General features: G+C 47.7%; 1 protein-coding gene across 1 annotated transcript in view; it reads right to left on the reverse strand.

Annotated features, from left to right (window-relative positions):
* Positions 1 to 27,589, reverse strand: part of IFT140 (intraflagellar transport 140) — a 1,373,663-nt gene that overhangs the window by 159,654 nt on the left and 1,186,420 nt on the right. Inside the window, exon 20 of the mRNA XM_086941301.1 lies at positions 7,258 to 7,448. Coding sequence (XP_086797427.1) covers positions 7,258 to 7,448 — 191 coding nt within the window. The remainder of the gene's footprint in view (positions 1 to 7,257; positions 7,449 to 27,589) is intronic.

Genomic DNA, 27,589 nt, shown 5'->3' on the forward strand with positions numbered 1-27,589 from the left:
CTTGGAGACACCGCTCACTTCAGAAGAACTACGGACAGCTATCTTTTCCCTCTCCAACGGCAAGTCCCCAGGACCTGACGGATTGCCCACGGAGTTCTACAAAGCTTACTCCGTTATCCTAATTCCCGAACTCTTGCTCATTGCACCATCAGGATTCAAGCAAACCGGGCCGAAGACGGCTGTAATGCCAGAAACCGGTCCCCGGGAGCTTGTTTCCTTCCCAGTGTAAGAATTGGCTTTTGTAGTTTGGTTTGCCCTGTTCCCATCATGCACTGGGACAGGAACAGACTAATTTGCATACAGCCAGGTTCTGAAACTGGGATGGTGCAGTGAGCTAAAAAACGGTGTTGGATCTAGCCCTGATCTCTTGACTGGGTGAGAGCTTTCTGTTTAATTCAGAGACTCTGTCCCTCACCACCCCTTGTTGTAAATACGCATGTATAGGGTGGCAATTACAGATTCTGCCCTTCCGCCTTCCCTGAATGAGGCGAACTTACTGTCCCTCCTGAAGCCGGGCAGAGACGAGCTCAGTCTGGGCTCGTATAGACCACTTGCCCTCCTCAACACCGACTATAAAATTCTGGCGTCCACGTTGGCCCAACGACTGGCCCCCCTAGTGCCAGGCTTGGTGCACACTGACCAGAACGGTTTTGTGCCAACTCGCAGCACGTCATATAACATCAGACGCCTGCTCAGAATCCAAAGTCTAGCCACGACCCGATAGCCTTCTTCGGGATGCCTGGTCCTTGACCTTGAGAAGGCGTTCGACTCTGTGGAGTGGCCCTACCTGAGGTTGGTGCTAGAGAAGTTTGGTTTGGGTGATGCTTTTCTCCAGATGGTGGAACTCCTGTACCATGAGCCTGCAGTGCGTGTCCGCACGGGTAAACTGCTCTCGGACTCAATTCGAGTGCGCAGGGGTACTAGACAGGGTTGCCCCCTCTCTCCCTTAATCTTCGCACTCATGATGGAACCCTTAGCAACGCAGCTCCGTGCTTCCGGCACGGACTGGGGCATCCCTTTGGCCAACGGGCTGCATGCAGTGTCACTGTACGCAGATGATCTGCTCCTCTACATTAGGGACCTGACTTGTTTCCCACGAGTGCTTTCTGATATATTTTGCGAATTTGGGGAGATGTCAGGGCTTAAAGTCAATTGGGCGAAGTCAGGTGTATATTCCTTTGCTGCCGACACGCCAGAATGTGACATAGTGGTATTGGGCGAACGACTTGTTTGATACCAGACCACTTTCCGCCACCTGGGAGTGCATATATACCGCAACCCCACTGACCTGCTGGATGGCAATCTGGTGCGGGCGGTTACATCACACAGCTCAGGTAACTTTCTGGAACTCCCTCCCACTCAATGTCCCAAGCCAAATTACGCTGACAAAAATGATAGCGCTGCCTAAGTTACTATACTTCTATGCCAACATTCCTGTTTATACCGGGAATTAGACACCCTAACCAGACGACTGATATGGAACACGTGGAGGCCCAGGGTTGCGCTAAAGACACTGTATGCCTCGGCGGAGACTGGTGGATTGGCGGTTCCCAACCAGGAACTCTATTACCTGGCGGCCCAGCTACAGTGGGTGACCTACTGGCTGAGTGGGAAAAACCTGGAAGACACTGCTACGGAGGACGCGGTTCTGATGATGGCACAAGTTTATGCACTGTTCCACCCTTTGGCCAAAGCCAGATGCCCAGTGCAAATAAACCTAGCAGTAGCGCGGAAGTGCTACATGAGGAGTCTGAAACTCACAAGCTTCATTAAACCATATGCTCCGAATCTGCCATTGATGGGGATACCCTGGGAAGGTGGCGCTCTCACGGAGGCTGTACTGAGTAGCTGGACACGAGCGGATCTGGAGGGACTGGGGGACTTGTTCGCGGAAGGTGCTTTACTACTATTTGAGACGCTGGCGGCCAACACGGGGCTGCCAGTCGGTCAATTCCTAAAGCACGCGACAATAATACGCTCATTCTCACAGGCCTGGGGCAACCTTGCGGAAGAACTGCCAACTCACCTGTTGATACAGTATCTGCATGTGATGGGGAATGGTTCCCACATTGTTCATTGGCTTGCACATACACATACCCAGTTCTCCCCACAGCGCTTGCACGACAAATGGACTGCGGATCGGGGACGAGACTGGACCGATAAAGAAAGGGCAAGGGTGTTGGCAGGAGCGTTGAATATCCCGCGCAACTCCCGCTTCAAAATTATCCAATACTACATTATACACCACACGCATTTATCCCTGGATAAAATAAACCGCTACTTCGACCTTGACACGACGGCATGCCCCAGGTGTAGGTTAGTGGATGCAGACTTTTTACACATGCTCTGGTCATGTCCACTCCTACACGACTACTGGTCAGCAGTATCGACCTCTCTGGCGGCATCCACGGGGGGAAGCTTACCACACACCTGGGAGGCTTGTATAAGCGGACGAAACAGTCGAAAGCCCAGGCTAGGTTCTGGGACCTTGGTTTAATAACGGCAAAGAGGCTTATTACCAAACGCTGCAAAAATGGCAAACCTCCCAAGGCCACGCACTGGCGCACTTCATTTGCTAACTGGGCACAGGCAGAAAGTGTAGCCCTGCGTAGGGAAGAAACAGCGGGGCTCCACATGTATCCAATAGCTCAAACCTGGGATTACATCCTGGCTACTTTCTACCAAGTGTGTATACAAGGTGGAATTACATAGAGGCTCCTCCCTCTGAGCGCCGCCTGACACCCCCTTTGCCCCCCCCTCCAATCTGCCTACCTGCCCCCCCCCCACCCGCCACTTCCGGATCAAGACCCTCCTTGAAGATTACATCCCCCCACCGCCGCCGCCACTACGGCTGCTGCGCATAGCATTGGACGACACCCACTACAGACACAACAACACATACACTTACCCCTGCCCGTATCCCCGTCCCATTTGTTTATATATAAGCTTATTATTCCTAACTATATAAGGCCTGAAACCTATGGTTTTTTAAGTGAATTTGCAAGGTTTTTAAAATGCTAATTCCTAACTATATATGGCCTGAAACCTATGGTTTTTTCAGTGAATTTGCAAAGTTTTTTAAATGCTAATTCCTAACTATATCTGGCGTGAAACCTATATTTTTTTCAAAAAACTTCAAAGGTTTTGTAAATGCAAATTCTATTAGCGAATAATGTTTTTATATGTTAATATCCTTCTGGTACCACCTGAGCAGCCATCTCATTTCTTAGTAGAACTGAGGCACAAGAGAGCACAAAACAAGAGTGGAAAACGCAAAAAGGGGGCAGGGTAGAGACTCCCTGACCCCCTAGCCCTTCTCAGGTTGTCCCAAAAGGACCCCCAAGGGCAAAATTATTATTATTATTATTTTTTTTAAAATAAAATCGTGGGGTACGCTCAAGGTACGCGCACGGTACGCGCGCCTATAAGCATACCATGCGCGTACCCCACGATTTTTCGGTTTTTTTTTTTTGCCCTTGGGGGTCCTTCTGAGACCCCCTGAGAAGGGCTAGGGGGTTGGGGGGTCTCTACCCTGCCCCCTTTTCGTGTTTTCCACTCTTGTTTTGGGCTCTCTTGTGCCTCAGTTCTCCTGAGAAACAAGATGGTGGCCAACTCTTCCTGGTGTGGACAGTTTGGAATGTTGACAGTCGACGGCCAGCTAATCAGGATCGCGCTCGTGCACGTAAGGGTACGCGCACGTACGCGTACGGTGCGCGGACCCGTAAGCTCATATAGATATATATGTGTTTTTTAACCTAATTTTCATAAAAACCACTGGAGCAATTTTCACCAAACATAGCAAAGGCACATCTGCGTACCAGCCCCTACAATTTTGCAAAGTTTGGCGTTATTCCGTTCAGCGGTTCGGGCTGTAGAATTGTCAGACCGTCCCATGGAAATTAACATGGGGAAAACACGTTTTGGGACCCCTCTTTTTTCTCAGCCCACACTTCACAAATCCCCCTGAAACTATCAGAGAAGGAGCGGAGCTGGCCAAACTTTTGGAAAATTACACGCAAATTCCTCAACCGGCGCCAAAGGTATTCCCAATAGAATGTTGCGGATTTCCTATGGTAGCCAATCCTAACTATATATACCTACTGGCTATCACCAGTAGGTAATATATATATATATATATACATATAGAGAGAGAGAGAGATAGATAGAATGATAGAGAGAGAGAGAGAGAGAGAGGGAGATAGAGAGAGAGAGAGAGAGAGATAGATAGATAGATAGATAGATAGATAGATAGATAGATAGATAGATAGATAGATAGATAGATAGATAGATAGATAGATAGATAGATAGATAGAGAGAGGTAGATAGATAGATGTAGAAAACATTACTTACCCAGAAAGCATCTGTTCTTGGCATGTAGAGCTTGCATACTCCCTGCCATCCAGTGTTGGGTCCGGATGTTTGCCAGTTGTTTTTCTTCGAAGAAGCAGCGACGGCCAGCAGTAGGAGTTCCTGTAGGGCAGTGACGTGGGGAGGGGGAGGGGCAGGGTGGGGGGTAGTAATGTATGGATTACGGAGTTTAACAGGTAAGTAAACATATAAATAAATAAAACGAATCTCGTTGCGCAACGAAATTAGTTTTATTTATTTGTATGTTTACTTACCTGTTAAACTCCGTAATCCATACATTACTGCCCCTCCTCCTCCCCACGTCACCGCCCTGCAGGAACTCCTACTGCCGACCGCAGCTGCGAAGAAGTCTTTCCAGTCGCGAGGCTGGTGAGAGGTCTCACAGCGCTGCTGCTCCACCCAGACCCAGGCATCCCCGGGTGTGGTGAAAAAATAGCTTTTTAGCATATATTCATTACTTTTAACTTGGCCAGGAAAAGCAGCAAGTAACGGAGTCTAATCTTTCGGAGCTTGCATTTCACCCCCAGCAAGGAGGCCCAGTGGACACAAATGGGGTGGTACCCTTCTCTCACTTATGGCAGGAATACCAAATGTCAGACAAACAGTGTTTAAATTATGCTTGACTGCGCCATGCTTTTAGGAAATGTGTCCCGGTAGAAAAACACAGGAGTACTCCCACTGGAAGCTGGACGCTATATTGGAGAGTGGCTAACAAATTAATTTCACTGACATAGGATACAATAATGAGAAACACTCAACCTACCCTGATGGGAACAGGACATAGGAAACAAGGAGGAGTAAGACTGGCGGGGGTTTTGGGATTCCCTGCAGGTGGTTGCAATAAAGGCCAGTTTTAGATGAGTTCTGATGAAGATTCTACACAGGGTGTCCTACACAGGCACCTTACTACACAAGAAAGTGAGGGCGGGCACCGCAGATTGCCTTTGAATATGTGATTTGGAGGGCACCTTCTTGCACACCTTATGGAGAGGTCCCTGAATCCAAGCATACTGGTGGGCGATAGGAACATCACTAGAGGAGGCAACAGGGTTGCCATTGGAATTCACGCCAAAAGCTGGCAACCCTGGGGTTTGGGACTTAGCTGACCACACAAGATATTAGAAGCATCAGATAACTATGGGCAGTAGGGTCATAATACAACCACAAGATCACTGGTTTTGTGTGGGGATTTCAATGATCCCATTGTCAGTGCAAAGATTACTCATGATTTTGGCAAGACCTTTAAGGTAGGTTGGAAGCACACTAACAATCAATCAATCAATCAATCAATCAGTGACACTTATAAAGCGCGCTACATACCCGTAGGGTCTCAAGGCGCTGGGGGGGGGGGGGGAGGGGGGGTGCCGCTACTGCTCGAACAGCCAGGTCTTCAGCTTCTTCCTGAAGGAGAGGTGATCTTGGGTCAGGCGCAGGTCGGTCGGGAGGGAGTTCCAGGTCTTGGCGGCCAGGTAGGAGAAGGACCTTCCTCCTGTAGTCGCTCTTCGGATGCGGGGGACGGCGGCGAGGGCGTGGTTGGCTGATCGGAGGTGGCGTTTGGGAGCGTAGAAGTTGACTCGGCTGTTGAGGTAGCTCGGGCCTTGGTCGTGTAGGGCTTTGTGTGCGTGGGTGAGGAGGCGGAAGGTGATTCTCTTGTTGACGGGGAGCCAGTGAAGGTCTCTCAGATGTCCGGAGATGTGGCTGGTTCGTGGGATGTCGAGGATGAGTCTGGCTGAGGCGTTCTGGATCCGCTGGAGTCTCTTCTGGAGCTTGGCGGTGGTACCGGCGTAGAGGGCGTTGCCGTAGTCCAGTCGGCTGGTGACGAGGGCCTGGGTGACGGTCTTCCTGGTCTCGGTGGGGATCCACCAGAAGATCTTCCGCAGCATGCGTAGGATGTTGAAGCACGCCGAGGAGACGTTGTTGACTTGCCTGGTCATGGAGAGGGAGGAGTCCAGGATGAAGCCCAGGTTGCGTGCATGGTCTGTCGGTTTGGGTGCGGTGCCCAGGGCGGGAGGCCACCAGGAGTCGTCCCAGGCGGAGGGTGAGGAGCCCAGGATGAGGACCTCCGTCTTGTCCGAGTTCAGTTTCAGGCGGCTGGTCGTCATCCACTCGGCTACCTCTTTCATCCCTTCGTGCAGGTTGGCTCTGGCGGCGGCGGGGTCGTTGGTCAGGGAGAGGATCAGCTGGGTGTCGTCGGCGTAGGAGATTATGCTGAGGTTGTGTTTGCGTACGATGGCCGCGAGGGGGCTCATGTAGACGTTGAAGAGGGTGGGGCTCAGAGATGATCCTTGGGGGACGCCGCAGATGACTTCGGAGGCCTCTGACTTGTACGGTGGTAGGCGGACCCTCTGTGTTCTTCCGTCGAGGAAGGAGATGATCCATTCCAGCGCCTTGTCCTGGATTCCGATGTTGCTGAGGCGCCGTACTAGGGTGCGGTGGCAGACCGTGTCGAATGCCGCGGAGAGGTCTAGGAGGATGAGGGCCGCTGTTTCTCCATTGTCCATCAGGGCTCGGATGTCATCGGTGGCGGCGATGAGGGCGGTCTCGGTGCTGTGATTGGCTCGGAAGCCTGACTGTGAGGGGTCGAGGGATCCGTTCGTCTCGAGGAAGGCGGCCATCTGCTTGTTGACGGTCTTCTCGATGACTTTGGCTGGAAACGGGAGGAGCGAGATGGGGCGGTAATTCTTGAGGTCGGTGGGGTCCGCTGTTGTCCGTGGGGTCCGCTGTACGCATTGTGCCTCCCATCAGCTGCCCTCTATATCTTAAACCTAAAACTTTCTTTCCAAACGAGCCAGCTTTTGCAATTAAATGCAAAAGTGACCCCCAAGTCCATTATAGAAATTTGCCATCATATATAATTTCAGTGAACCTTTAATGAAGGCTTACACTTACTAACTGAGAGCAATGTTTCGTTCTCCGGTGACCTCCAGGTGCTTGCCATAGTTGTAGTAGGTGGACCGCAGGTGGACCCTGTCATGGCTCTCCGCCGTTTCAATCGCTTTCTGCCACTGCCCTGAAGCCTGATAGAACTTGTTCAGCAAGTCATAGCGCTTGCAACTCTTGTACAGCTGCTCAGCCTCATCCTGGAGGGTACACAAACAGACATCATATACAGTTACAGAGTGCAATTTTTGCTGCAATCAATCCAATGCATAAAGCGGTGGCATACAATATTGCAATAGTGGTTAATGTCAAAAAAAGAAAATCATAAGGTAGGTCGTACATTCTGCCATTGTTAAACACCTAGGCTGGACGATAAATGATACTGGAGGCGATACTGTAATAATAGAAACAAAAAATACATGATTTAAGACCGCCACAACTGGAAGCTGCCTTTTCAATGGAACTAAAATAGCGTGGGGAATTAAAAACACAAGGCAGAGACGGAGGCGGTACACAAAAATAGCACAAATAGTCTTTGAACATGTGTGCATGTCTGTGTGTGCATGGATCAGTACGTTATAGCAAGCCCTAGGGACAATCCCAATACTTGTTTCAATTTCATTGAGAAGTCTGCTTCCCAATCTTGGCAGTTCAGTACTTTAAAGTCTATATTTTCTAATGTGCGCTTCTACTTTTGCGTGTAGTCAATGTGTTTAAGGTCTCAACATTTAGCGTTTCCCTCTCCTGTTTAGCAGAGGGAGAGCCTGTTAAAGCCTGGATTTTGAAAGGAACAATCTAATTTGAAAGGGCTTAATTTAAGGTTCCTTTATGAAAATCAGGACCAGGTTAGAAACATTACTGTTAATATGGAAGGGACAAGTTTGTTGTGCTAGGATGTGAGGAGAGGTGTGTGGGTACTTCTCGTCTTGTTTCCAGTTGAGGCTTACATCTCCCATGGAAATGTGGTCGCAAGTCAATGAGATGATCGCTGGTATACTCCGGCAAAACATAAATGAAACTGGTTTTGCTGCCTGCTGGGTAGTAGAAGATGTTAAGACCTACGGATTTAGATGTTGTGTTTGTAATCTCTACAATGGTAATCAGTTTGTATTTAAAACATTCCTGTGTGAGGGTGACGCTCGATCAGTATTCTTGAGTGTTTTTTTTAATGTGTTGACCTGGACAATGTTGTATCCTGGGGCAAAGTAAGATAAAATAGTAGGAGAAGCAGACTCAGGTTTCTGTGCACAGGGTCAGACTTAGGTTTCTGTGCACAGGATCAATGTCACAGTCCTGAATGAGGGCAAGCATGGAACTTATATTAGGGGCCACAGACCGACAGCTCAGGAGGCCACTGGCCAGCCTTGATGTGATCAGTAAGAGGTAGGTAACTAGGTTGACAAGAGGTCATTCTTCTGGAACTGCATGGGCAGATTGATATTTGATGGTGCTTAAGAAGTCTAGCTCTGGGGATTGTGATAATAGGATGTGTGCAGGACCTGTGATCACAACGAATTAGATGTGATTCAGGTAATGTTCACAGAGGAATGAGCGAGAGAGAGAGTGCGCAATGGACAATTCAGTATTAGGAGCGTTGACTGAGATGTAATGAACAAGTTACTTACCTTGGGTAACGCTTTTTCTGGTAGATACAGTACCTGCCTGTGGATTCCTCACCTTGTGAATATCCCCTTGCGTCAGCAAAATTCGGAAATTTTTTTTGTAGCTTCGCGCCGACGTGGACTTGGACGTCATAGAGACACGGCATCGCTCGCGACACCGCTGACGTCACCGACGCCTACAATAGGCCCACGCCGGCATGATGACATCAGTTCCGCACTTTTTTCCGTGCCTTCGAGGCACACGGACGGACCAATGACGGTAGATATATACACAGTATACACAGTACACAATAGTCAAGGTAACGCACACAATGTGAAGCAAATGCAGAAAACATTTGAGATAACACATTTCCTTGACCATGAAGTAAAAACATTACAGTAATTCTGGTATAGAAAAGTGGACAATGGGGAGGCGGGTGGGTCAGTGAGGAATCCACAGGCAGATACTGTATCTACCAGAAAAAGCGTTACGGAAGGTAAGTAACTTGTTCTTCTGATAGATACATCTGCCAGTGGATTCCTCACCTTGTGAATAGAGTCCCACAGCAGTCCTCTCTCCCGGAGGAGGGTGTCCACTCTTCTAAACCAGGAAGTCCTGGAGAACAGAGCACGCAAAGTGACCCTCCCTCCTCACTTCGGTATCTAAGCAGTAACGCTTCGCGAAAGTGTGGAGGGAGGTCCAAGTCGCACCTCTACAAATATCCTCTACAGGCACACCTCTAGTCAATGCTGAGGTTGATGACTTAGCCCTTGTAGAATGAGCCCGTATACCCTCTGGTGGTTCCTTACCGGCCAAAGAGTAGCAGATCTTAATGCAGAGGACGATCCATCTTGACAATGTGCTTTTATGGACCGCTCTTCCTTTTTTACATCCAGCAAAACCAATGAAGAGCTGGTCATCCATACGACAGTCTTTCGTTCTGTCCATGTAAAAGCGTACAGTCCTCTTAGGATCTAGACGATGCAGTCTCTCCTCCTCCTTGAAAGGGTGAGGGGGAGGATAAAAGGTAGGAAGGGTAATGGATTGTCCAAGGTGGAAAGGAGTCACCATCTTTGGGAGAAAAGCAGCCCTGGTCCTAAGAACCATTCGATCAGCATGAATGATCAAGAAGGGGGGCTTGGAACTAAGAGCTTGAAGCTCACTTACCCTCCTTGCTGAAGTTATTGCAACGAGGAAGACTGTCTTTAGAGTCAAGAGCCTCATAGGACACTTGTGCAAGGGCTCAAAGGGAGCACCCATTAAAAAGGTCAAGACAAGATTTAAGTCCCACTGAGGCACAATAAAAGGAGCAGGAGGGAACTTATTTGTGAGGCCCTTCAAAAACCTTAAAACTACAGGTGACTTAAAAAGAGATGGCTGGTCTGGCAACCAGAGAAATGCAGACAGCGCTGAAAGATAGCCCTTAACTGTGGCAACAGCAAGCCCTTGCTGCGCCAGAGAGAGAGCAAACTGGAGAACATCAGATAAATGGGCTTTCAAAGGGTCAATTATTTTCTCACCACACCATGCAACAAATTTTGACCATCTGTATGAATAGATGGACTTAGTGGAGTCACGCCTGGCTGATAAAATGACATCCACCACATCAGGCGGGAGAGAAAAGGAATTCAGGTTGCCCTGTTCAATCTCCAGGCATGAAGGTGTAATGTATGGAGGTGGGGGTGTAGAACCTGCCCCTCCATCTGAGAGAGGAGGTCTGCCCTGAGAGGGAGACGGAGCGGCGGGTGAGAGGAGAGGTGGAGAAGATCTGTATACCAAACCCTTCTCGGCCAATCCGGGGTGACCAATATAACTCTTGGCGAATCTTCCTCAGAACCTGAGGAATCAAGGGTATGGGAGGAAACGCGTAAAGGAGTTGACTTCCCCAACTCAACTGAAACTCGTCCCCCAAGGCTCCTTGCATCGGATACTGGAGACTGCAGAATAACAGGCAGTGAGCATTCTCTTGAGTGGCAAACAGGTCCACCCGAGGAATCCCCCACATCTGAAATATGTCGCAAACTACCTCTGGATGGAGCCTCCACTCGTGGTCGGCCGAGAACTGCCGACTGAGATTGTCTGCACGAACGTTCAGAACCCCGGCCCGATGATTTGCCATCAGACAAATCTAATGGTCCTGGACCCAGGACCAGAGCCGCAGTGCCTCCCTGCTGAGACACTGCGACCCCGCGACCCCACTCCTCCCTGTTTGTTGATGTACCACATTGCGGTCGTGTTTTCTGTCAGGACTTGAACCGACCGACCGCGAAGGGAAGGAAGGAAGGCCTTGAGCGCCAAACGTATTGCCCTCAATTCCAGAAGGTTGATGTGAAGCAACCTTTCCTCTGGAGACCAAAGACCCTTGACCTCCAGATCCCCCAGATGAGCACCCCACCCTAGAGTGGATACATCCATTATAACTGTGGCCACCGGATGAGGCAGATGAAAAGGCTTCCCTTGAGACAGGTTGCCTTCCACGCCCCACCAAGACACATCCGCTGCAGCTTCTCTGGAGATCCTCACTGACTCCCTGAGAACCCCGTTGTGTTGATACCACTGCCTGCGGAGACACCACTGGAGCGTCCTCATGTGCCAGCGTGCATGGTTGACCAACAGAATGCATGAAGCCATCAGACCGAGCAGGCGAAGGACCTTCATAACTGGAACAACCGCTCCACTGAAAAGTAAAGGAATCAATTCCTGTATGTCGCGAATCCTTTGAGGAGGAGGGAATGCACGACACACAGTTGTGTCCAGTACCACACCTATAAACAGGTTGCGCTGGGAGGGCACCAGGTGAGACTTGGGTACATTTATTGAAAAACCCAACCTGTACAACAACTGGGTTGTCTCTTGCAGAAGTTGGAGCACTTTCTCTGACGACTCTGCTTTGATCAGCCAGTCGTCCAAATAAGGGAATACCGGGATCCCCGACCTTGTGAGATGTGCTACCACCACCGCCATCACCTTGGTGAAGACTCGAGGCACAGTAGTAATTCCAAGCTGGTAGTTTTGCGACCCCACCGTAAAACGGAGATACTGCCTGTGCGACTTCAGGATTGGTATGTGAAAATATGCATCTTGCAAGTCGAGCGACACCATCCAGTCTTCTTCCAGCAGCACTTGAAGAACCTGTGCAAGGGTGAGGATCTTGAATTTCTCCTGTTTCAGATAGAGATTCAAGATCCTGAGATCCAGGATTGGACGAAGTCTGCCATCCTTCTTGGGAATCAGGAAATACCGGGAGTAGCATCCCTGACCCCTTTCCCTTTCCTGCTCTGGGACCACCTCTATCGCACCATATCTTAACAGAGTCTGTACTTCCTCCTGTAGAAGTAACAGATGTTCCTCTGTGCAATAACCTAGGCAAGGAGGGTGATTGGGAGGGAATTCCCGAAAGGGAAGGGAATACCCATTTTCTACGAGATTGAGAACCCAAAGATCTGATGTAACCGATTCCCAATCCCGTAGAAAGTAGGTAAGCCGACCCCCCATCGGACCCACATGATCCTGAATGGCGGATCTAGGGCTGCTTTTCTGTGGCTGGGGAGTTGGAGGAGAGGGAGGAGGAAGAGGCTTGACGTCCTCGAGGACGAGCCTTTTGCTTTCCCCTGTATGACCTATACAAGGTATTTTGCTGCTGCTGCTGTTGTTGCTGCTGCTGACCTTGTCTATAGATCCGAAATGAAGAGCGTCCAAATCCTCTGAACTTCCTGGTCGTTGAACCTCTTACTTGAAGTCCCAGAGATTTAGCAGTTGCTCTGCTGTCTTTAAACCTCTCTAAGGCTGTATCACCTTCTTGCCAAAGAGTCCAACTCCATCAAATGGCAGATCCAACAGCGCTGCCTGCACGTCTGCTGAAAAATCCGAGGATTTTAGCCAAGCTGATCTTCGTGTGGCTACCGCAGTGCCCATGATCCGTGCCACAGAATCAGCTGTATCTAGACCGCTTTGGATAACTTGACGTACTGCTGCTTGACTATCAGACAACACCTCCTCAAAGTCACCCCTGCTGTCATCCGGAATCTTAGGAATTAACGTGCGCATTGAGTCCATAAGTGCGTGCACATACCTCCCCATGAGACAAGTGGCATTTGTTGACTTTAATGCCATACTTGCGGAGGAGAATGTCTTCTTGGCCACTTGATCTTGCTTCTTGGTCTCCTTGGGCCCGATGTAGGTAGCCCTTTACCGATCCGAATTGGCCGAAAATACCGATTTATGGCCGTTTCCGATCGGTAAAGGGCTACCGAGATGTAGGGGCACATTTTCGGTAATTTTACCGAATCGGTATCATTACCGAATCGGTAATATGTACCGAATCAGTAAAATAATTACCGATTCGGTAATATTTAGCGATTTCGTTAAAATTACCGAAAAAGCAATGTAGGTAGAATATTTACCTTTGGCACATGGCTTACAGAATCCGTATTTTACCATGGAATACAAATCCATGGTAAAATACTGATTCCTGTGTACATGCACATCTGTGCATGTACACATGTGCCATGTGACAGACAGACGTGCCCTTAGGACATGTCTGTGTGCCACATTGCACACATGCCCGTTTTGGGGGTGCTAGAGGGTGTCAAAGTGACACCCCCTGCAGCCTTGTGAATTCTTTAATTACCGATTCGGTAAATACCGAATCGGTAATGCCTAATCATTCCTATGGGCTTCAAAGCCCATAGGAATGAATGGGCACTACCGATTCGGTATTTACCGAATCGGTAATTAAAGAATTGTTAAGGATTCGGTAACGAATCCAGATGTTGGGACCTACATCCCATTTACCGATTTTGAAATACCGAATCGGTAAGATTCGGTATTTCTAAATCGGTAAATGGGATTTACCTACATCGGGCCCTCGTCACCAGGCACTTGGGGAAAAGCACCAACTGACTTCTTAGAGCACTCAGCCTGAATTACCAGGCTTTCAGGAGAAGGGTGAGATGTTAAAAAGGCAGGGTCTTCCGGTGCCACCCTATATCTCCTCGCCACACTTTTTGAATCAGCAGGGGCAGAAAGCGGCTTTTTCCACACCTCCTTAATGGGTTCAATTAAAGCCTCATTAAATGGGAGTAACGGCTCCACTGCTGAGCTTGGTGAATGGAGTACTTCCGTAAGCAGATTTGACTTAAATTCAACAGTTGGTAATGTCAAATCTAAAAGACCTGCTACCTTCCTTATTACCACATGATATGGCTGGACATCCTTCGAAGGCGCATCCGGACCGGATGGTAATTCCCACTCTGGGGAAAAATCTTGGCCACTAGCATCAGCCAGCTCTTCGAAGCAATCCTCATCCAGCTCACCTTCCTCCAAGTCTGGATGAGACTCGATGTACCTTCGTTCCTCCAAGAGGCGTTGTGCTTCCCTCCTGGACCTCTCCTTTACACGCCTCGCAGCCGGATCCACCATCAACTCCGATGGAGCCGGAGCCGACGTCAGTACCGAATCCGATGGCCCAGTTGGAAGCTCCAGAGGTCTGCTTGGAGCGGGCGACGCCGGTATCGAAGTCGTCGACTTTGGCCGTGCCGGTGTCGACCTCGGCAGAGCCGGGTACTGCCACGGCGGCATCTGGGCTGGCATAAACGGCATGAATGGTGCCGGGGCATAAGAGTGTGGAACACCCAAATTGAATGCCAGTGGACCCATGGGACCCGAAGGTGCACCAGGTGGGTACCATGCCCTTGAGAATACGCCATACATAGCGTTCAGGAACGCTGATGGGTCTTGGCCTGGTGCAGGAAAAGGTGGATGAACCCCCTCAGACAGATCTCGAGGTGAGTTCGAATCCGGCTCTTCTACAGGCGCCGATTCTTCTTCCTCCACAGGGACTTCCTCCTCCTGAGCCGGAGACGGCGTCGGAGTTGGATTAGAAGCCGGAGCCGGAGAATGAACTTGTGACTCCGAAGGCGAGGCCTCACCTTCCCGATCCGAAGTCTCCTGCGGCGGGATCACCTTCGATCGCACCTTTTTGGGCGACCTCGACTTCGAGCCCGACTTCTCACCCGAATGACGTCGAGACTCATGCCTCCTTCTCTTTTGCCTATTATGCGACCTCGAAGCATGTTCTGACGAGGACTTCGAAGCTGATGCCTCTCGAGATCTTGATCTTGACTTCGACCTCGACTTCGTCCTCCTCGAGCGGGATCTTGAAGTCTTCCTACCTTTGTCGGCCTTCAGCTTCGCTACAAGAAGTTTGGTTTCCCTCTCTCGCAGGGCCTTTGGGTTCATTTTTCGGCACAATGAACATCCATCCACGTTGTGGTCGGAGCTTTAACACCAAATACAGTCCTGGTGTGGATCCGTAATGAACATCATCTTCCCGCACTCCCTGCAGGGCTTGAATCCGGTCTTCTTTATCGACATTTTAGGGAGACAAAGAGGCAAGAGAACAAGAAAACAAGGAAAAATAGTAACAGAGTTACCAAAAGCTACTGAGTATCCCGAAACCGTTAGCGTCGACGACGCGGAAAAAAGGGAACTGATGTCATCACGCCGGCGAGGGCCTATTGTAGGCGTCGGTGACGTCAGCGGAGTCGCGAGCGATTCCGTGTCTCTATGACGTCCAAGTCCACGTCGGCACGAAGCTACAAAAAGAATTTCCGAATATTGCTGACGCAAGGGGATATTCACAAGGTGAGGAATCCACTGGCAGATGTATCTATCAGAATGCAGTGGCGGTGCCATGAGAGCAGTTCCTGCGAGGAGAGAGCTTGTGGGAGAGACAGACCGAGACTATGGCTTGCAGATCTTCCATTATTTCATGTAGGTGATACAATTTCAGTTTGATGTCAATCAAATTCATTATGGGGAACAGAGAAGTGTGCTTTGGTCAGTAGTAAGGTATTGTAATAAAGTATGAGGTAAGTAGTAGTATCTCTTAAATTAATCATGCCTATTGGTGATCTTTCTTTCCAAAGGAGAGTCTGTGTGCTTAGGTTTTTGTACAGATGGACGGTGCCAGTAAATTAGTTAACAGAGAGGGGCGGACGGTGCCAGTAAATTAGTTAACAGAGAGGGGCCTATACAGAACACCAGCGGTAGCTACCAAGAGTGCTGGAGGTTGGACAGTATTCCCGCAGTATCAAAGTAGGGGTAGCTTTGCTCCAAGTTATGGTCCGGACCACCTTCATTTTTTGCACTCTTGTTTCATTCCTGAGATAAGTGAGGGAGATAATGGGGGCGTGTGGAGTGGAGGAGGGTAAGCAAATGGTGTGTAAGACCGCTAAAACGAGATTATTGCATGGGATCAGTGTTAACATCCGTAGTCAATTTAGAAGTCTCTCCACAGATGAGAATATTCTTATATTTAAAAATAAAAGTAGGTCAGTCTAATGGAGTGCTGTCGAAACTCCTTTATATGCCAATGCCTAAGATTTCAGAATTGGCCCAAAGGACTCATTTTGTGGTTTCCTGTGGTGGTTTTGCAAAGACTAAGAGGGAAAAGATAGCCTGAGATATTGTTAAAAGGCATCGTGGAGTCTGACCGAATATGCTACCCTCTGCCTCCTGATCTTAAAAAACAGACTCCATGTGGGGGGAAATCTATTTGCCGCCATGAGGTATCATTCTGTAGAAATTGGGTCAGTAAGAGGTCACATTAGATGTAGATATACATATTATACCCTCACACTTGTCTGACAGAACAGTGAGGTACAAAAACATTTTTTGTTCAATAGCATGCATGCATAATTTTTTTTCGAGCATAAATCCCATTTTGGTGCAAAATAGCCCTTGGTGCAAAGTCAGAGGGATTGAAGGGGTCACATTTAGGAGCAAAATTAGGTTTAAGTGCAACATCTCTCATGTAAGTGCAAAGCTGTTAGGCTTAGTGCAATATCAGCAGGATTTTCGAAATATTTTACGAGCAAATTCTCACTCTGGAACTAAATCTCATTTAGCAGCAACAATCACTCTTGGTGTAAATATAAAGAGGAGAGTCAACATAGCTATTATGAGCACAAATCAAATTTAGGTGCAAAAAACTATGTAGGTGAAGAATCAAATATAGGTGCAACATTAACAAGAGTGTCGTAACATGCAGTTACATAAAGGCATTTAGGGGAAAAAAACAGATTTCGGTACAAAGTCAGCAGCAGCAGTGACCATATTTATGTAAAAAATTGCACAGTACAGAAACAAATGTGGTAGCAGAATTTAACAACAGGCGTAAAAGTTGTACGAACCAGTATGGCATCTGTTGCAAATGGCAATTTTTGCAGGGTTATCCCCAAACTTTTTGCTTCTTCCTCCTTTGTTTTTCCTGACCTGTGGTTGTTGGCTATAGTGGTCAGCTGTGTGCTCCCACATCCTGTTGTCTATTTAAAGTACTCCTGTGAGTCATTGAGCTGACAAGCTCGTGGATGAAGCACCTGCGCGCCAGTGATTGGTACCGGACCTGATATAATGTTTGGCAGCCTACCCATCAAACCCCAAAATGAAAGACTGTATTCTCTACTGATGACGGTTAATAAACCAGAAACACGTGTCTAGAGATCAGCACTATCTGCGCCAACCTTGGCGTAACACTCGAAAATATTGGAGCGCACTACAAGAGACTGCATTTACCAGAATGCCAGGGGCGAACCTTGCCTGAGAGGTCAGTGGTGTGCTCCCACATCCTGTTGTCTATTTAAAGTACTCCAGTGAGTCATTGAGCTGACGAGATCGTGGATGAAGCACCTGCGCGCCAGTGAGTGGTACCGGACCCGATTGAATATGCTACTTACCAGTATGCATCTGTTCTTGGCATGTGCATATGTTCTCTGTGTAAATTGTTATAGTAATTGGTTACCCATGATTGGCATATTTGTCTTACCAGTAGGTCCCAAGAAACGTGTACTGAGTGTGCCAGGGCTGGTAACTCAAATGCTACTAGTGGGCTTGCAGCACTGATTGCGCTACCCACATAAGTAGCACTGAACAGATGTCTCAGGCCTGCCACCGCAGTGCCTGGGCGCAGTTTGTTAACTGCCATATTGTCCTGGCCAGTGCACCCACTTGCCAGGCCTTACCCTTCCCTTTTCTTACACATAGGACACCCATATGGTAGGCCCAAGGCACCCCCCTGGGCTGGGTGCAGTGTATGTGAAAGGAAGGACATGTACTGGTGTGTGTAACATGTCCTGATAGTGAAATACTGCCAATTTAGTTTTTTACTATTGAAAGGTTATCTTGCCTATAGGACAGAATGGGGAATGCAATGTAACAGTTTTACAAGCATATCTTCCCATAGGAGTAAGATAGGAAATTAGATTATTTTGTTGTCCAGGACAACAACAACAGTGGTTCCATGACCCGTAAGTGTACTACAATCCACTTCGCAATAGCATTCACATTTACTTTTTGGCCTTGCACAGCCGCCGTAAGAAAAGCTTGGCAGTGGTTGTCACGGTTACGCCCCACGTGACTAGCCCGTAACCCCGCCCCTCACGGAAGGCGGCTCCTAATAATACAGACCACGAGAGCTCCGGCCATTGTAGCGGGGCAGCGGTCTGGATGTAGGTAATGGCCTTAATCACCACGGCAAAACTGTAAGTACAACGCGTTTGCTTTACAGATCCGACACAATCCGTCATTTTGGAGGTCGGAACCCACTGCGCCACGCGGTTCACTTTACCGGCAACCTTCGTTCTTCTTACGAGTTGCCTCCCTATCATTACAGAATAGTTTTCTAACCGAGGTGACACCACCCCCTGCCCTCCGATGCTAAAAGATACTACAATAGGAGTAAGCCGCCTTTGATAACTAAAATATCTGTGTATGTTTGTCCTACATGTTACACGTCCGTGAGTCCCTGTATGTCCATTGAGCTGAAGTGGTAATTCATGCACCTTATTAAACCGAGCCTCACCCTCACCATTAGGTATGCGAGGAGTGGATACCACGCCATGATAATTATTGAAAGCGCGTGAGACTGAAATAAATATATTTGACGCCACCAAGCACACACTTATTGATCAGTATGCGTGTGTTGGCAAGACAGTATGTCCATAGTGGGCCTCTGAATAAGCACAATAATATCCTGCTGAACCGGCACGAGTACAAGCTAACGAGAACTGAAACCACGAGCCGGGTTAACACTACATCCTAATGGGAGTGGCATGAAGCATGCTGACACGGAGATACGACACTGCACAACGTTACAGGCATGTAATAATGTTCACCTTTGACGGATGTCTGTTCTCTTTTCCCTACAGGTCTTTTTTCTTTTACTCACCACGCTCACCCAGTGGGTTAGAGCTTTCACCATTAGCGATTTTTTGCTTACATGGTCACAAGGAGATAGGATTGGGTGCGCCTTATAGGGGGCGCAGACCGTCCACCTTCCTTGTTCTTGGTCCTGTCGAAAACCTGGCACATTCCTTTAAGGTTGAAACATGTAGACCAGATCACATACATAGATACTTTGGGTCATAACTACCCTTACAGTAGCTCATCACTTTTTTTAACATTATCCAGTTGCTTGTAAATAAAATGTATCTTCCCACCAAGTTAAACCAGGCCAATTTTTAACACCTTTTTTTGCACTTTACACCCACAACCTCCTCCACTGTAATTCAGGTGTTGTAGCACACCCTGGTGGCGTTAGGTCATCAGGGTGGACCCCGATGATGAAGCATGTCACCACTAGGTTGGTGAGTGAGGGTTTTTTTTACAAAAGGATAAATCCCTTCCTTTTGTCTTCTACACACCCCATTAGGAATTTTTCTGATTCTCTATGGTGGTACTCCTCCATTTGTTTAATTAATTGACATCATCAATATACCTCTTCCAGAAACCTATGGAAGAGGTATATGGGTTGTCAGCAGCTAGAATAAATTTACGTTCAAAACCATGGACGTAAAGCCCGCCACACTAGGAGCAACAATGCTGCCCATCAAAGTTCCAGTTGATTGGAGGAACAGGTGGCGTTTTGTTTGAGGGCGAATGTGGCGCACTCCGAAATGAACTCCTTTGGTGTCTGATATTCCCAACTAATTCCGTCTAGGGCCTCACCCAGGACCCTGATGGTATCGTCCTGGGGAATACTGTGTATAAACTCTCTATTTCGAGGGTCACAAGTAAAGTAGAATCTTCATCAATAGTCACTTCCTGTAAAAGTTGTACCAGGCTCTTAGTGTCCTTCAGGTTCGTAGATATCTGTTGAATTAAAGGTTTAAGGAAGTGGTCTCAAAAACGTGACAGCGGCTCGAGTAAAGACCCGATCCCCAACACAAATGGCCGTCCAGTGGGAGGTGTTTTGTTTTTATGCATTTTGGGTAACGTATAAAAATAGGATATCACGCTATCACCCACTGTCAGGAAATCTGCTTCATGTATAGAAATATGGCCATTTTCTTCTGCCTCTCTTACCATGTTCTGGATCCGAGTCTTCAATTCAGGTGAAGGGTCTGTGGTCAGTGGGGTATAGTTTTTCCTGTCATCCAGGAGGCGTTGGCATACTCTGTCGTAGTCCACTGTGTTCTGGATAACTACGCCCTCACCTTCATCCGCTGGTTTTATGGTGATTGCACTATTGGCTTGTAAACCCTGAAGAGCCTGGAACTCAAGAGCACTTAGGTTTTTGAATGCAGTGGACTCTTCAAAAGCCTCTGTTTCGTGTGAGACAGCCTGCTCAAAAGCTGTGATTTCTGCTGGCACTGAAAATGGTGGAAGGGTGAAGGATGATTTTAACCTTAAACCGGTGTCTCCTGAGTTTGTGTGTGGTTCATTTGGTTCCTTACACTCGAAGTAGGCTTTCAGTTTGAGCTTTCTGAAGAAATCAAACCAAAAAACGCCTGCACATCTCCAGAAGCATGTGGATCACATCCATGCATGGCAAGAAAGCACCACACAAAAGCCAAATGACCGCCCTAAGCAATCAATAGTATCCAGACCAGCCTGAATCACATATTTGACTGCCTACCGGTGATCGTTAATAGTCTGAGCCAAGGAGACCCTGAATTCCTCCTTAACTACTGGTAAGATCTTGTTAGCAATGTGCCAGAGGGCATGCGCATAATGGCCTAATAAGCAGACTGCCTAGACCTACTCCAAGGCTAAGCTGGTCAAAGAGAACACTTGCTTCCTAAACACCTCAATCTTTGTGGACTCCCTGTCTGGAGGGGTCACAGGAAAGGCATTATGATTCACTCTGCTTGTGGAATCCTGGATGACTAAATCCTCAGGAGTGGGATGTTTTGTAGGAAAATCCAGGTCTCTGGGCCTTGGTCTGGCCACCTTCCAGTTCACCAGTGGGTAAGAGCAAGACTTGGACCTTGTGCCTAAAAGAGTGTTGTCAGACCCACATTCAGAATGCCACTGGGACCAACCGTGGGGGTTGAAACATTTCACTTCTGATGTCCCGGGTCCCAACCTATTATGGATCCTGAGTGACTGGGCCAAGTACCTCTCCAGCACTTCACTCTCAATGATAGTGCGGGTCGTAAACTCATAGGCTTCTCGGGTGGGAGGGAGACTCAGTGAGGTGAACACTGGCTCTCAACTCAAAATACGTGCAGCAGCAATAAATGATTGTACTGTCAAATACTTGCTTTTATGAAAAAAATGTAGTATTTATATATGACCGCAAAGTAAAATAAGACATTCTTAAACAATACACACAGACCCCTCAAAGTAGGGCCATAGTGGTGCATAGGTGAGGCCCTAGGTCTTACTCCCTGCAAGCAAGCTGGTTATTCATCATTCACTATATTAAGTTAGTGAAACATTTCTGAAGCGCAACGTATGCCGAGGCATTTTGGTGCTGAAAAGCAATGCTTCATCTGGGCTGGGAGAAACATTACTTAGGTGTGGTGGAAAAGAGCCAGGTTTTGAGCAGCTTTCTAAAAGAGCATCTATTAAATTGAGATCTAAGGGGGGTGGGCAGGGCATTCCAAAGTTTAGCCACCCGGTAGGATAGGCTCCTACCACCCCACTTAGCCTTTTTGATCCTGGTGATGGGGACAAGAGCAGCATTAGCTAACCTTAAGTCCCGTTGGGGGACATACCAGACGAAGTATTTTCGGAGGCCATGTGGCCGACCACCGTACAGACCCTTGTGCACCAAACAAAGAGCTTTAAATGTAATGTTCTCTTGGACAGGCAGCCAGTGCCGGTCCTAAATATGGTTGGATATGGGGCTGAATTTGGGAATTTTCAGCATCACCTGGGCTGCAGCATTCTGCAGAGACTGTAATTGTGACTGCAAACGATTATTAATTCCCAGTTAGAGAGCATTACAATAGTCTATCCTGGATAAAATCAGGGCACCTGAAATGAATGGGAAAATCATTCCCAGGATTTTAAGAAGGAAAAAGCAAGAAGATGTAATATGGTTGATCTGTTTAGAAAAACAGAGTTGACTATCAAACAGTACTTCAAGATTCCTTGCTTTGTTTAAAGGTTCCGGATGCGGACCAGCGTCAGCAGACCACCAGGAATCATTCCAGAAAGAAAGGCAGTTTCCAAACAATATCGCCTCAGTTTTATCTGTCTAGCTTTAGGTAATTTTCATGCATCCACCTGATGATATGCGCCAGACAGTTAAAAAACTGACTTGCCACAGAATTTACCTCAGATGTAATGGATATAACTATCTGCATATCATCAGTTTTAAGATATCACAGAAAAACCATGGGCTTGAATGAGTTTAGCCAAGGGATTGATGTAGATGTTGAAGAATGTGGGGGACAATGATGAGCCCTGAGGAACTCCACAAGGGAGTGAGAACGAGTCAGATGTGAAATCTCCCCAAGTCACCTTCTACTCTCTGTAGGAGAGAAAAGAGGTGAGCAGGGTTAGGGCGACCCCTTTTATTCCTACTGTCTCTAGCGGTCTAATTAACACCTGATGGTTGACGGTGTCAAAAGCGGCCGATAGATAAAGTAGGATAAGTGCAGATTTTCCACCACTATCCATCTGCATTCGAATATCATTAGTGGCCATAACCAAAGCCAATTTTGTGGAATGATTGGGTCGAGAGCCATGCTGGGATTGGCCAAAGAGATCATTAGATTCTAAATAGGTCACCAAGTCTTCGTTAATGGACCTTTCCAGAATTTTAGTTGGCAATGGTAAACAAGATATAGGTCTGAAATTCTTTACCTCAGTAGTATCTAAGGAAGGCTTTTTTAAGATGCTTTTCTTCACAAAGTTGGTAAGTTTCCTGAGATAAGTACCTGATTTAGAAGAGGGACTAGGCATGTAGTGACTGTGTCTGATACCATCTGTAGAATGAAAGGTGGGCTTGAGTCTGTGGGAAAACCTGACTTGGTAGTTAGGAGCATATTGCTAACTCTATAATGAGATAATGGGGCAAAACTAGCCAGTTCATTCTTAGTGTAATTGTGATTATCAACACTCAGTGGCATCGAGTCTGGGGCTGAGAAGAGTGTGTGCCACAAAAGCTCTTTTTCTAGGCCGTATGATCTTTAGACTGGAAAAAGTTAGCCGCTTTATCAAAGAAGGCTTGGTCGGGTGAAAACTGTTTTCCATAATGAAACTTAGAAAGAGTTGTGACTGTTTTAAAAACGTTCTCTGATCGAGTTTTTTGCTATTTTCATTTTTCATTAAAAAATAAGTGTTTTTTTGCTCCTTTGATAGCCTTTTTGTATTCTTCTAGGGCTAGCCTATATTTGTATTTTCCCACTGTGCTGTAATCTAGCCTCCAGATACGTTCTTGCCTTCTACATTTTGACTTGATTGTTCTAAGTTCAGCTAAATACCAGGAGGCCAAGGGATTTTTCCTGCAGTGTATGGTGGTTTTCTCAGGGGCCAAGTGTGTCTCCGCAGAGCAGATCCAATTTTTGAAGTTCGACGCAGCGATATTATTATCCGATTCTAATATGGGGCTGTGTCTATGTAAAACCGACTCTAGCTCCGTTTTATTAATTTTATGCCAAGGACGAGTTTTGGCGACAGAGCAATTGTTAAAAGAAGATACTTCTTCTACTGTAAGGGCTAGTTAAAAAAAAATGGGGCAATGATCTGCCATGTAAGTGGAAGTACTTTAGCCAATGTAATGTTATTATCATTAGTAAAAATCCCATCTAACATGTGGCTGGCCTTATGAGTAGGTTCCAGTACGATCTATTTAATCTAAAACAGTCCAGACTGTCCACCAGGTGATTAGTTTCATCATTGTCCATGCTGTCAAGGTGAAAATTAAAATCACCTAACAAGGTAAATATGAGGGAGTCCACACACAACTCCAGAAAAGTTTGAATCGATTGTATGAATTCTCTGGGGCCTGGTGGGCGGTATATGAATGCCTCCCGAGAATGTGCGCATGTTGCTGAATTTAAAAGTGAATGATAGGGCTTCTCCTTTTAAGTGCAAGAAAGGGGAGAAGGCGGCTTTGATGTGACTGTGATATATAATCACCATATCGCCCCCACATTACCCCACTCTGTCAACTGTGGATATGTCATATCCAGATGGAACAGCTACAATCCAATCTGAATCGGATGCTTGGTTGGACCAGGTTTCCGTTCGGAATACCAGAACTGGGTTATATGTCTGCATGAAATCAGCGAATTCGCATATATGTTTGATCAGGGATATGGTCTTTAACAGAACACAGGTCAAGGATTGGTGTATAGTTTTCGAAAGAGTTTAAGCCGCCACAGAGGCTTCCGGAAATGCAGCCAGCATTGCAAGCAAAAGTGGGAAAACTACATCGCTCACCTTTATTAAATGATAGCAGCTGGTCCCTAGAGTAGTAATGGGGGAAAAAAGAGCAGGGGTCCTGGCGCATTCTGGCAGTGGACAGACGCAGACAGGCATATTCAACTATATTCAACATTCAGGTTAAGCCCTACTAGTAGTCTGAGTCTTAGGAGTCTCACTGACTCTTAATTAAAGTTAAAAGTGTTCTAGTGCCGAATCGCTATCTGGCAAGCAAGTTCCACCCGGGCCATCAGACCCGAAATCAGTCTAACACGCACCAACAGGATCAAAGCAACGGGTGACTCTGAGCGTTTTCCCTTCACGGGCCCTGAGGCTGTAGAGGCGGGCTCAGGCCAAATTTTCACATGCCGCCCAGACAGGCTGCGATTGGCTGTTCTTGAGTTCCTCATATGCGATTTTACGGCAGCAGTGGGCAGGGGTTCTTGATGCTCCTCCAATGTTGTGTAAGTTCTCTGGTTCCTCCCACAGGTGGGGGGAGCACAGGGGGTGCGACAATGCTGGTACAGGCCTCAGTCATGGCTCAGTCCCGCTATTGTCATCACGGTGACCTTGTTCCTCCCTCATCTATCTTGAAAAGACCATGCTTTTTGCTTGCTCCCGGTGGCCCACTCAATATCATACGGGGTCACTTTTCATCCTCTGCACACTGGCTCTGGATTGATCAAGACAGCAGCAGTCTTCACAGCGGCTCTACTTGGCATATGGGGGGGCACTGAATTGATACTGTGCACGGGCTATGGCCCGATCGGCACGACAGCTATCTTCATGGCAGCCCGACCTGGCATACTGAGTCGCCTACTTGATACCGCAGAAGGGTGATGGCCCGATCGGCATGGCAGCAATCTTCACAGGGGTTCCACCTGGCATATGGGGTCACCAACTTGATACTGCAGATGGGCTACAGCCCGATCGTCATAGCAGCAATCTTCACAGCAGAGCCATCTGCTAAAAGGGATTGCTGACTTAAAAATGCACAGGGACAATTACCCATTTAGAACTTCAATGGTCATGAATTCACTTCACGGCAGCCCTCCTCTGGCATATGGGGGGTCAGAGACTCTTCCCTGCACATTAGCAACAACCCGATTGTGCAGTAGCCGTCCCCTTACACCTTGTTACATTGGAATTCCCCCACTGGACTTTGCTCCCTCCAATGCTCTCCTCTTCCTCTTCTTGGCAGTTCGGGCTGGACTGTTCCCATGAGGCACAGGGTCAGACTGATTTGCATATGGCCATGTCTGAACTGGGGTGGCAGAGTGGGCAAAAGAACGGTGATGGATTAAACCCAGATCTTTTGACGGGTGTGGGTGTTTGATTGATTCAGATGCTCCGTCCATCACCACCCCCTTTAGTACTGCTTTTGGCCGCCATAAGTGTGGCAGGGTATGCTCAGACGTGAGTCCCTTGCTCACTTTGCCACTGGATTCAAGCAAGCCGGGCTGAAGACGGCTGGAATGCCAGAAACCGGTCCTCGGAAGCTTGTTTCTGGTCCAGGGAAGACATGGCTTGGCAGTTCGGGCTGGACTGTCCCCATGAGGCACAGGGTCAGACTGATTTGCATATAGCCATGTCTTAACTGGGGTGGCAGAGTGGGCTAAAGAAAGGTGATGGATTAAACCCAGATCTTTTGACTGGGTGTGAGTGTTTGATTGATTCAGATGCTCCGTCCATCACCACCCCCTTTTGTACCGCTATTGGAATTCCCCCACTGGACTTTGCACCCTCCAACGCTCTCCTCTTCCTCACAGGGCACACTCGTCTTGGCAAGCAGGCAGGCAATGGTGCTCCAGGATTCAGGACAGATTCCCTTGGATTCCTGTGGTGATGTCCACTCACCCAGATGGATGACAAGCAGGCCTTGGCCCTCAGTCCTGGTCACAGGCAGAAGTCTTGCAAAGATTCTCACCACACAGCTCAACCGGCTTCTTAACAGTTAACAGTTTTTAGGGCCTCAAGCTCCCCTTCTTATAGTCCATTTCCAGACTCCAAATGTGTTTAGAGTCTGAGTCTTTGAAGTTTATGTGGTGGAGGTCTACTTCCTTTTGAAGTGTCCTCTTCTCTGTTCTCTCTTCCTCCAGGAAGCAGTCTTTCACCTCAGGAGCGACTCCAAATCTGACAGCCCCACAAAACAGGCATTGGAGGGACTAGAGGTTCACACCTGGATTTCAGCCGCAGTGATATGTGTATCAAAAGGAACTCAGCCCTACTCTTTATAATTCTCTTATCAGACCATTTTCTTTTCTGAGATGTACCCAGGCCCCTTCCCAGTGACCTCTCTCTTGGGAGCACCGTTTGAAGTGAACTGGAGAGTATGTCTCTCCATTCCTTCAGACAGAACTGTGTATTGCTGCATTTCTGTTTGCTGGATGGGAATCCAGCATACAGGAATGCAGCAATACACAGTTCTTTCTGAGGGAATTCCTTTGCCTCCTCTTTCATGTTTCCACATTCAACCCTGGGTCTCCCAATATGGAAAGCGTAGTTTTTCATATATTGTACCACTTAAGAGTCACATACACCCAGTATATGTACACAGCATACACGCATTGCACAGCCCTCCATCTTTGATGTATTGTAGCAGTCACAGGCACACATACACAAAGCACATGTATATAATATACACATATACTATACAGTACTGCATTGTCCCTGTGTTGTACCATTCACATACATACCCACGCACACTTCACAGCACTACACACAACTGCAGCACACAGCAGCAGAACTTTAAATGAGTGAGGCTGCATACCTCCCTCCAGTGACACAGAAAAAAATGGCCTGTTCACTTCTGCTGATCGCTACACGCTATGCTGCCACCACTATGAGGGTAGAGCTTTGGGCATCCCTCCTGGTCCAAAAATACTGCAATCTGTGGGATCCATGTTAGCCAATGACAACATAAAACAGAATTAGGGATCCAGACATCGTTAGAGTTAGAACATTCAGGGCCGGAATGTGTAGGAGGCTGGCTTAGTATATGGTGTGCACTTATTTAACTGAAGGACCCTGCACTAACCCAGACAACCCTTATGGTGACTTTAGTGGCTTTAGACAACCA

The sequence above is a fragment of the Lissotriton vulgaris genome, chromosome 10, assembly GCF_964263255.1.
Source record: "Lissotriton vulgaris chromosome 10, aLisVul1.2, whole genome shotgun sequence".
NCBI lineage: Eukaryota > Metazoa > Chordata > Amphibia > Caudata > Salamandridae > Lissotriton > Lissotriton vulgaris.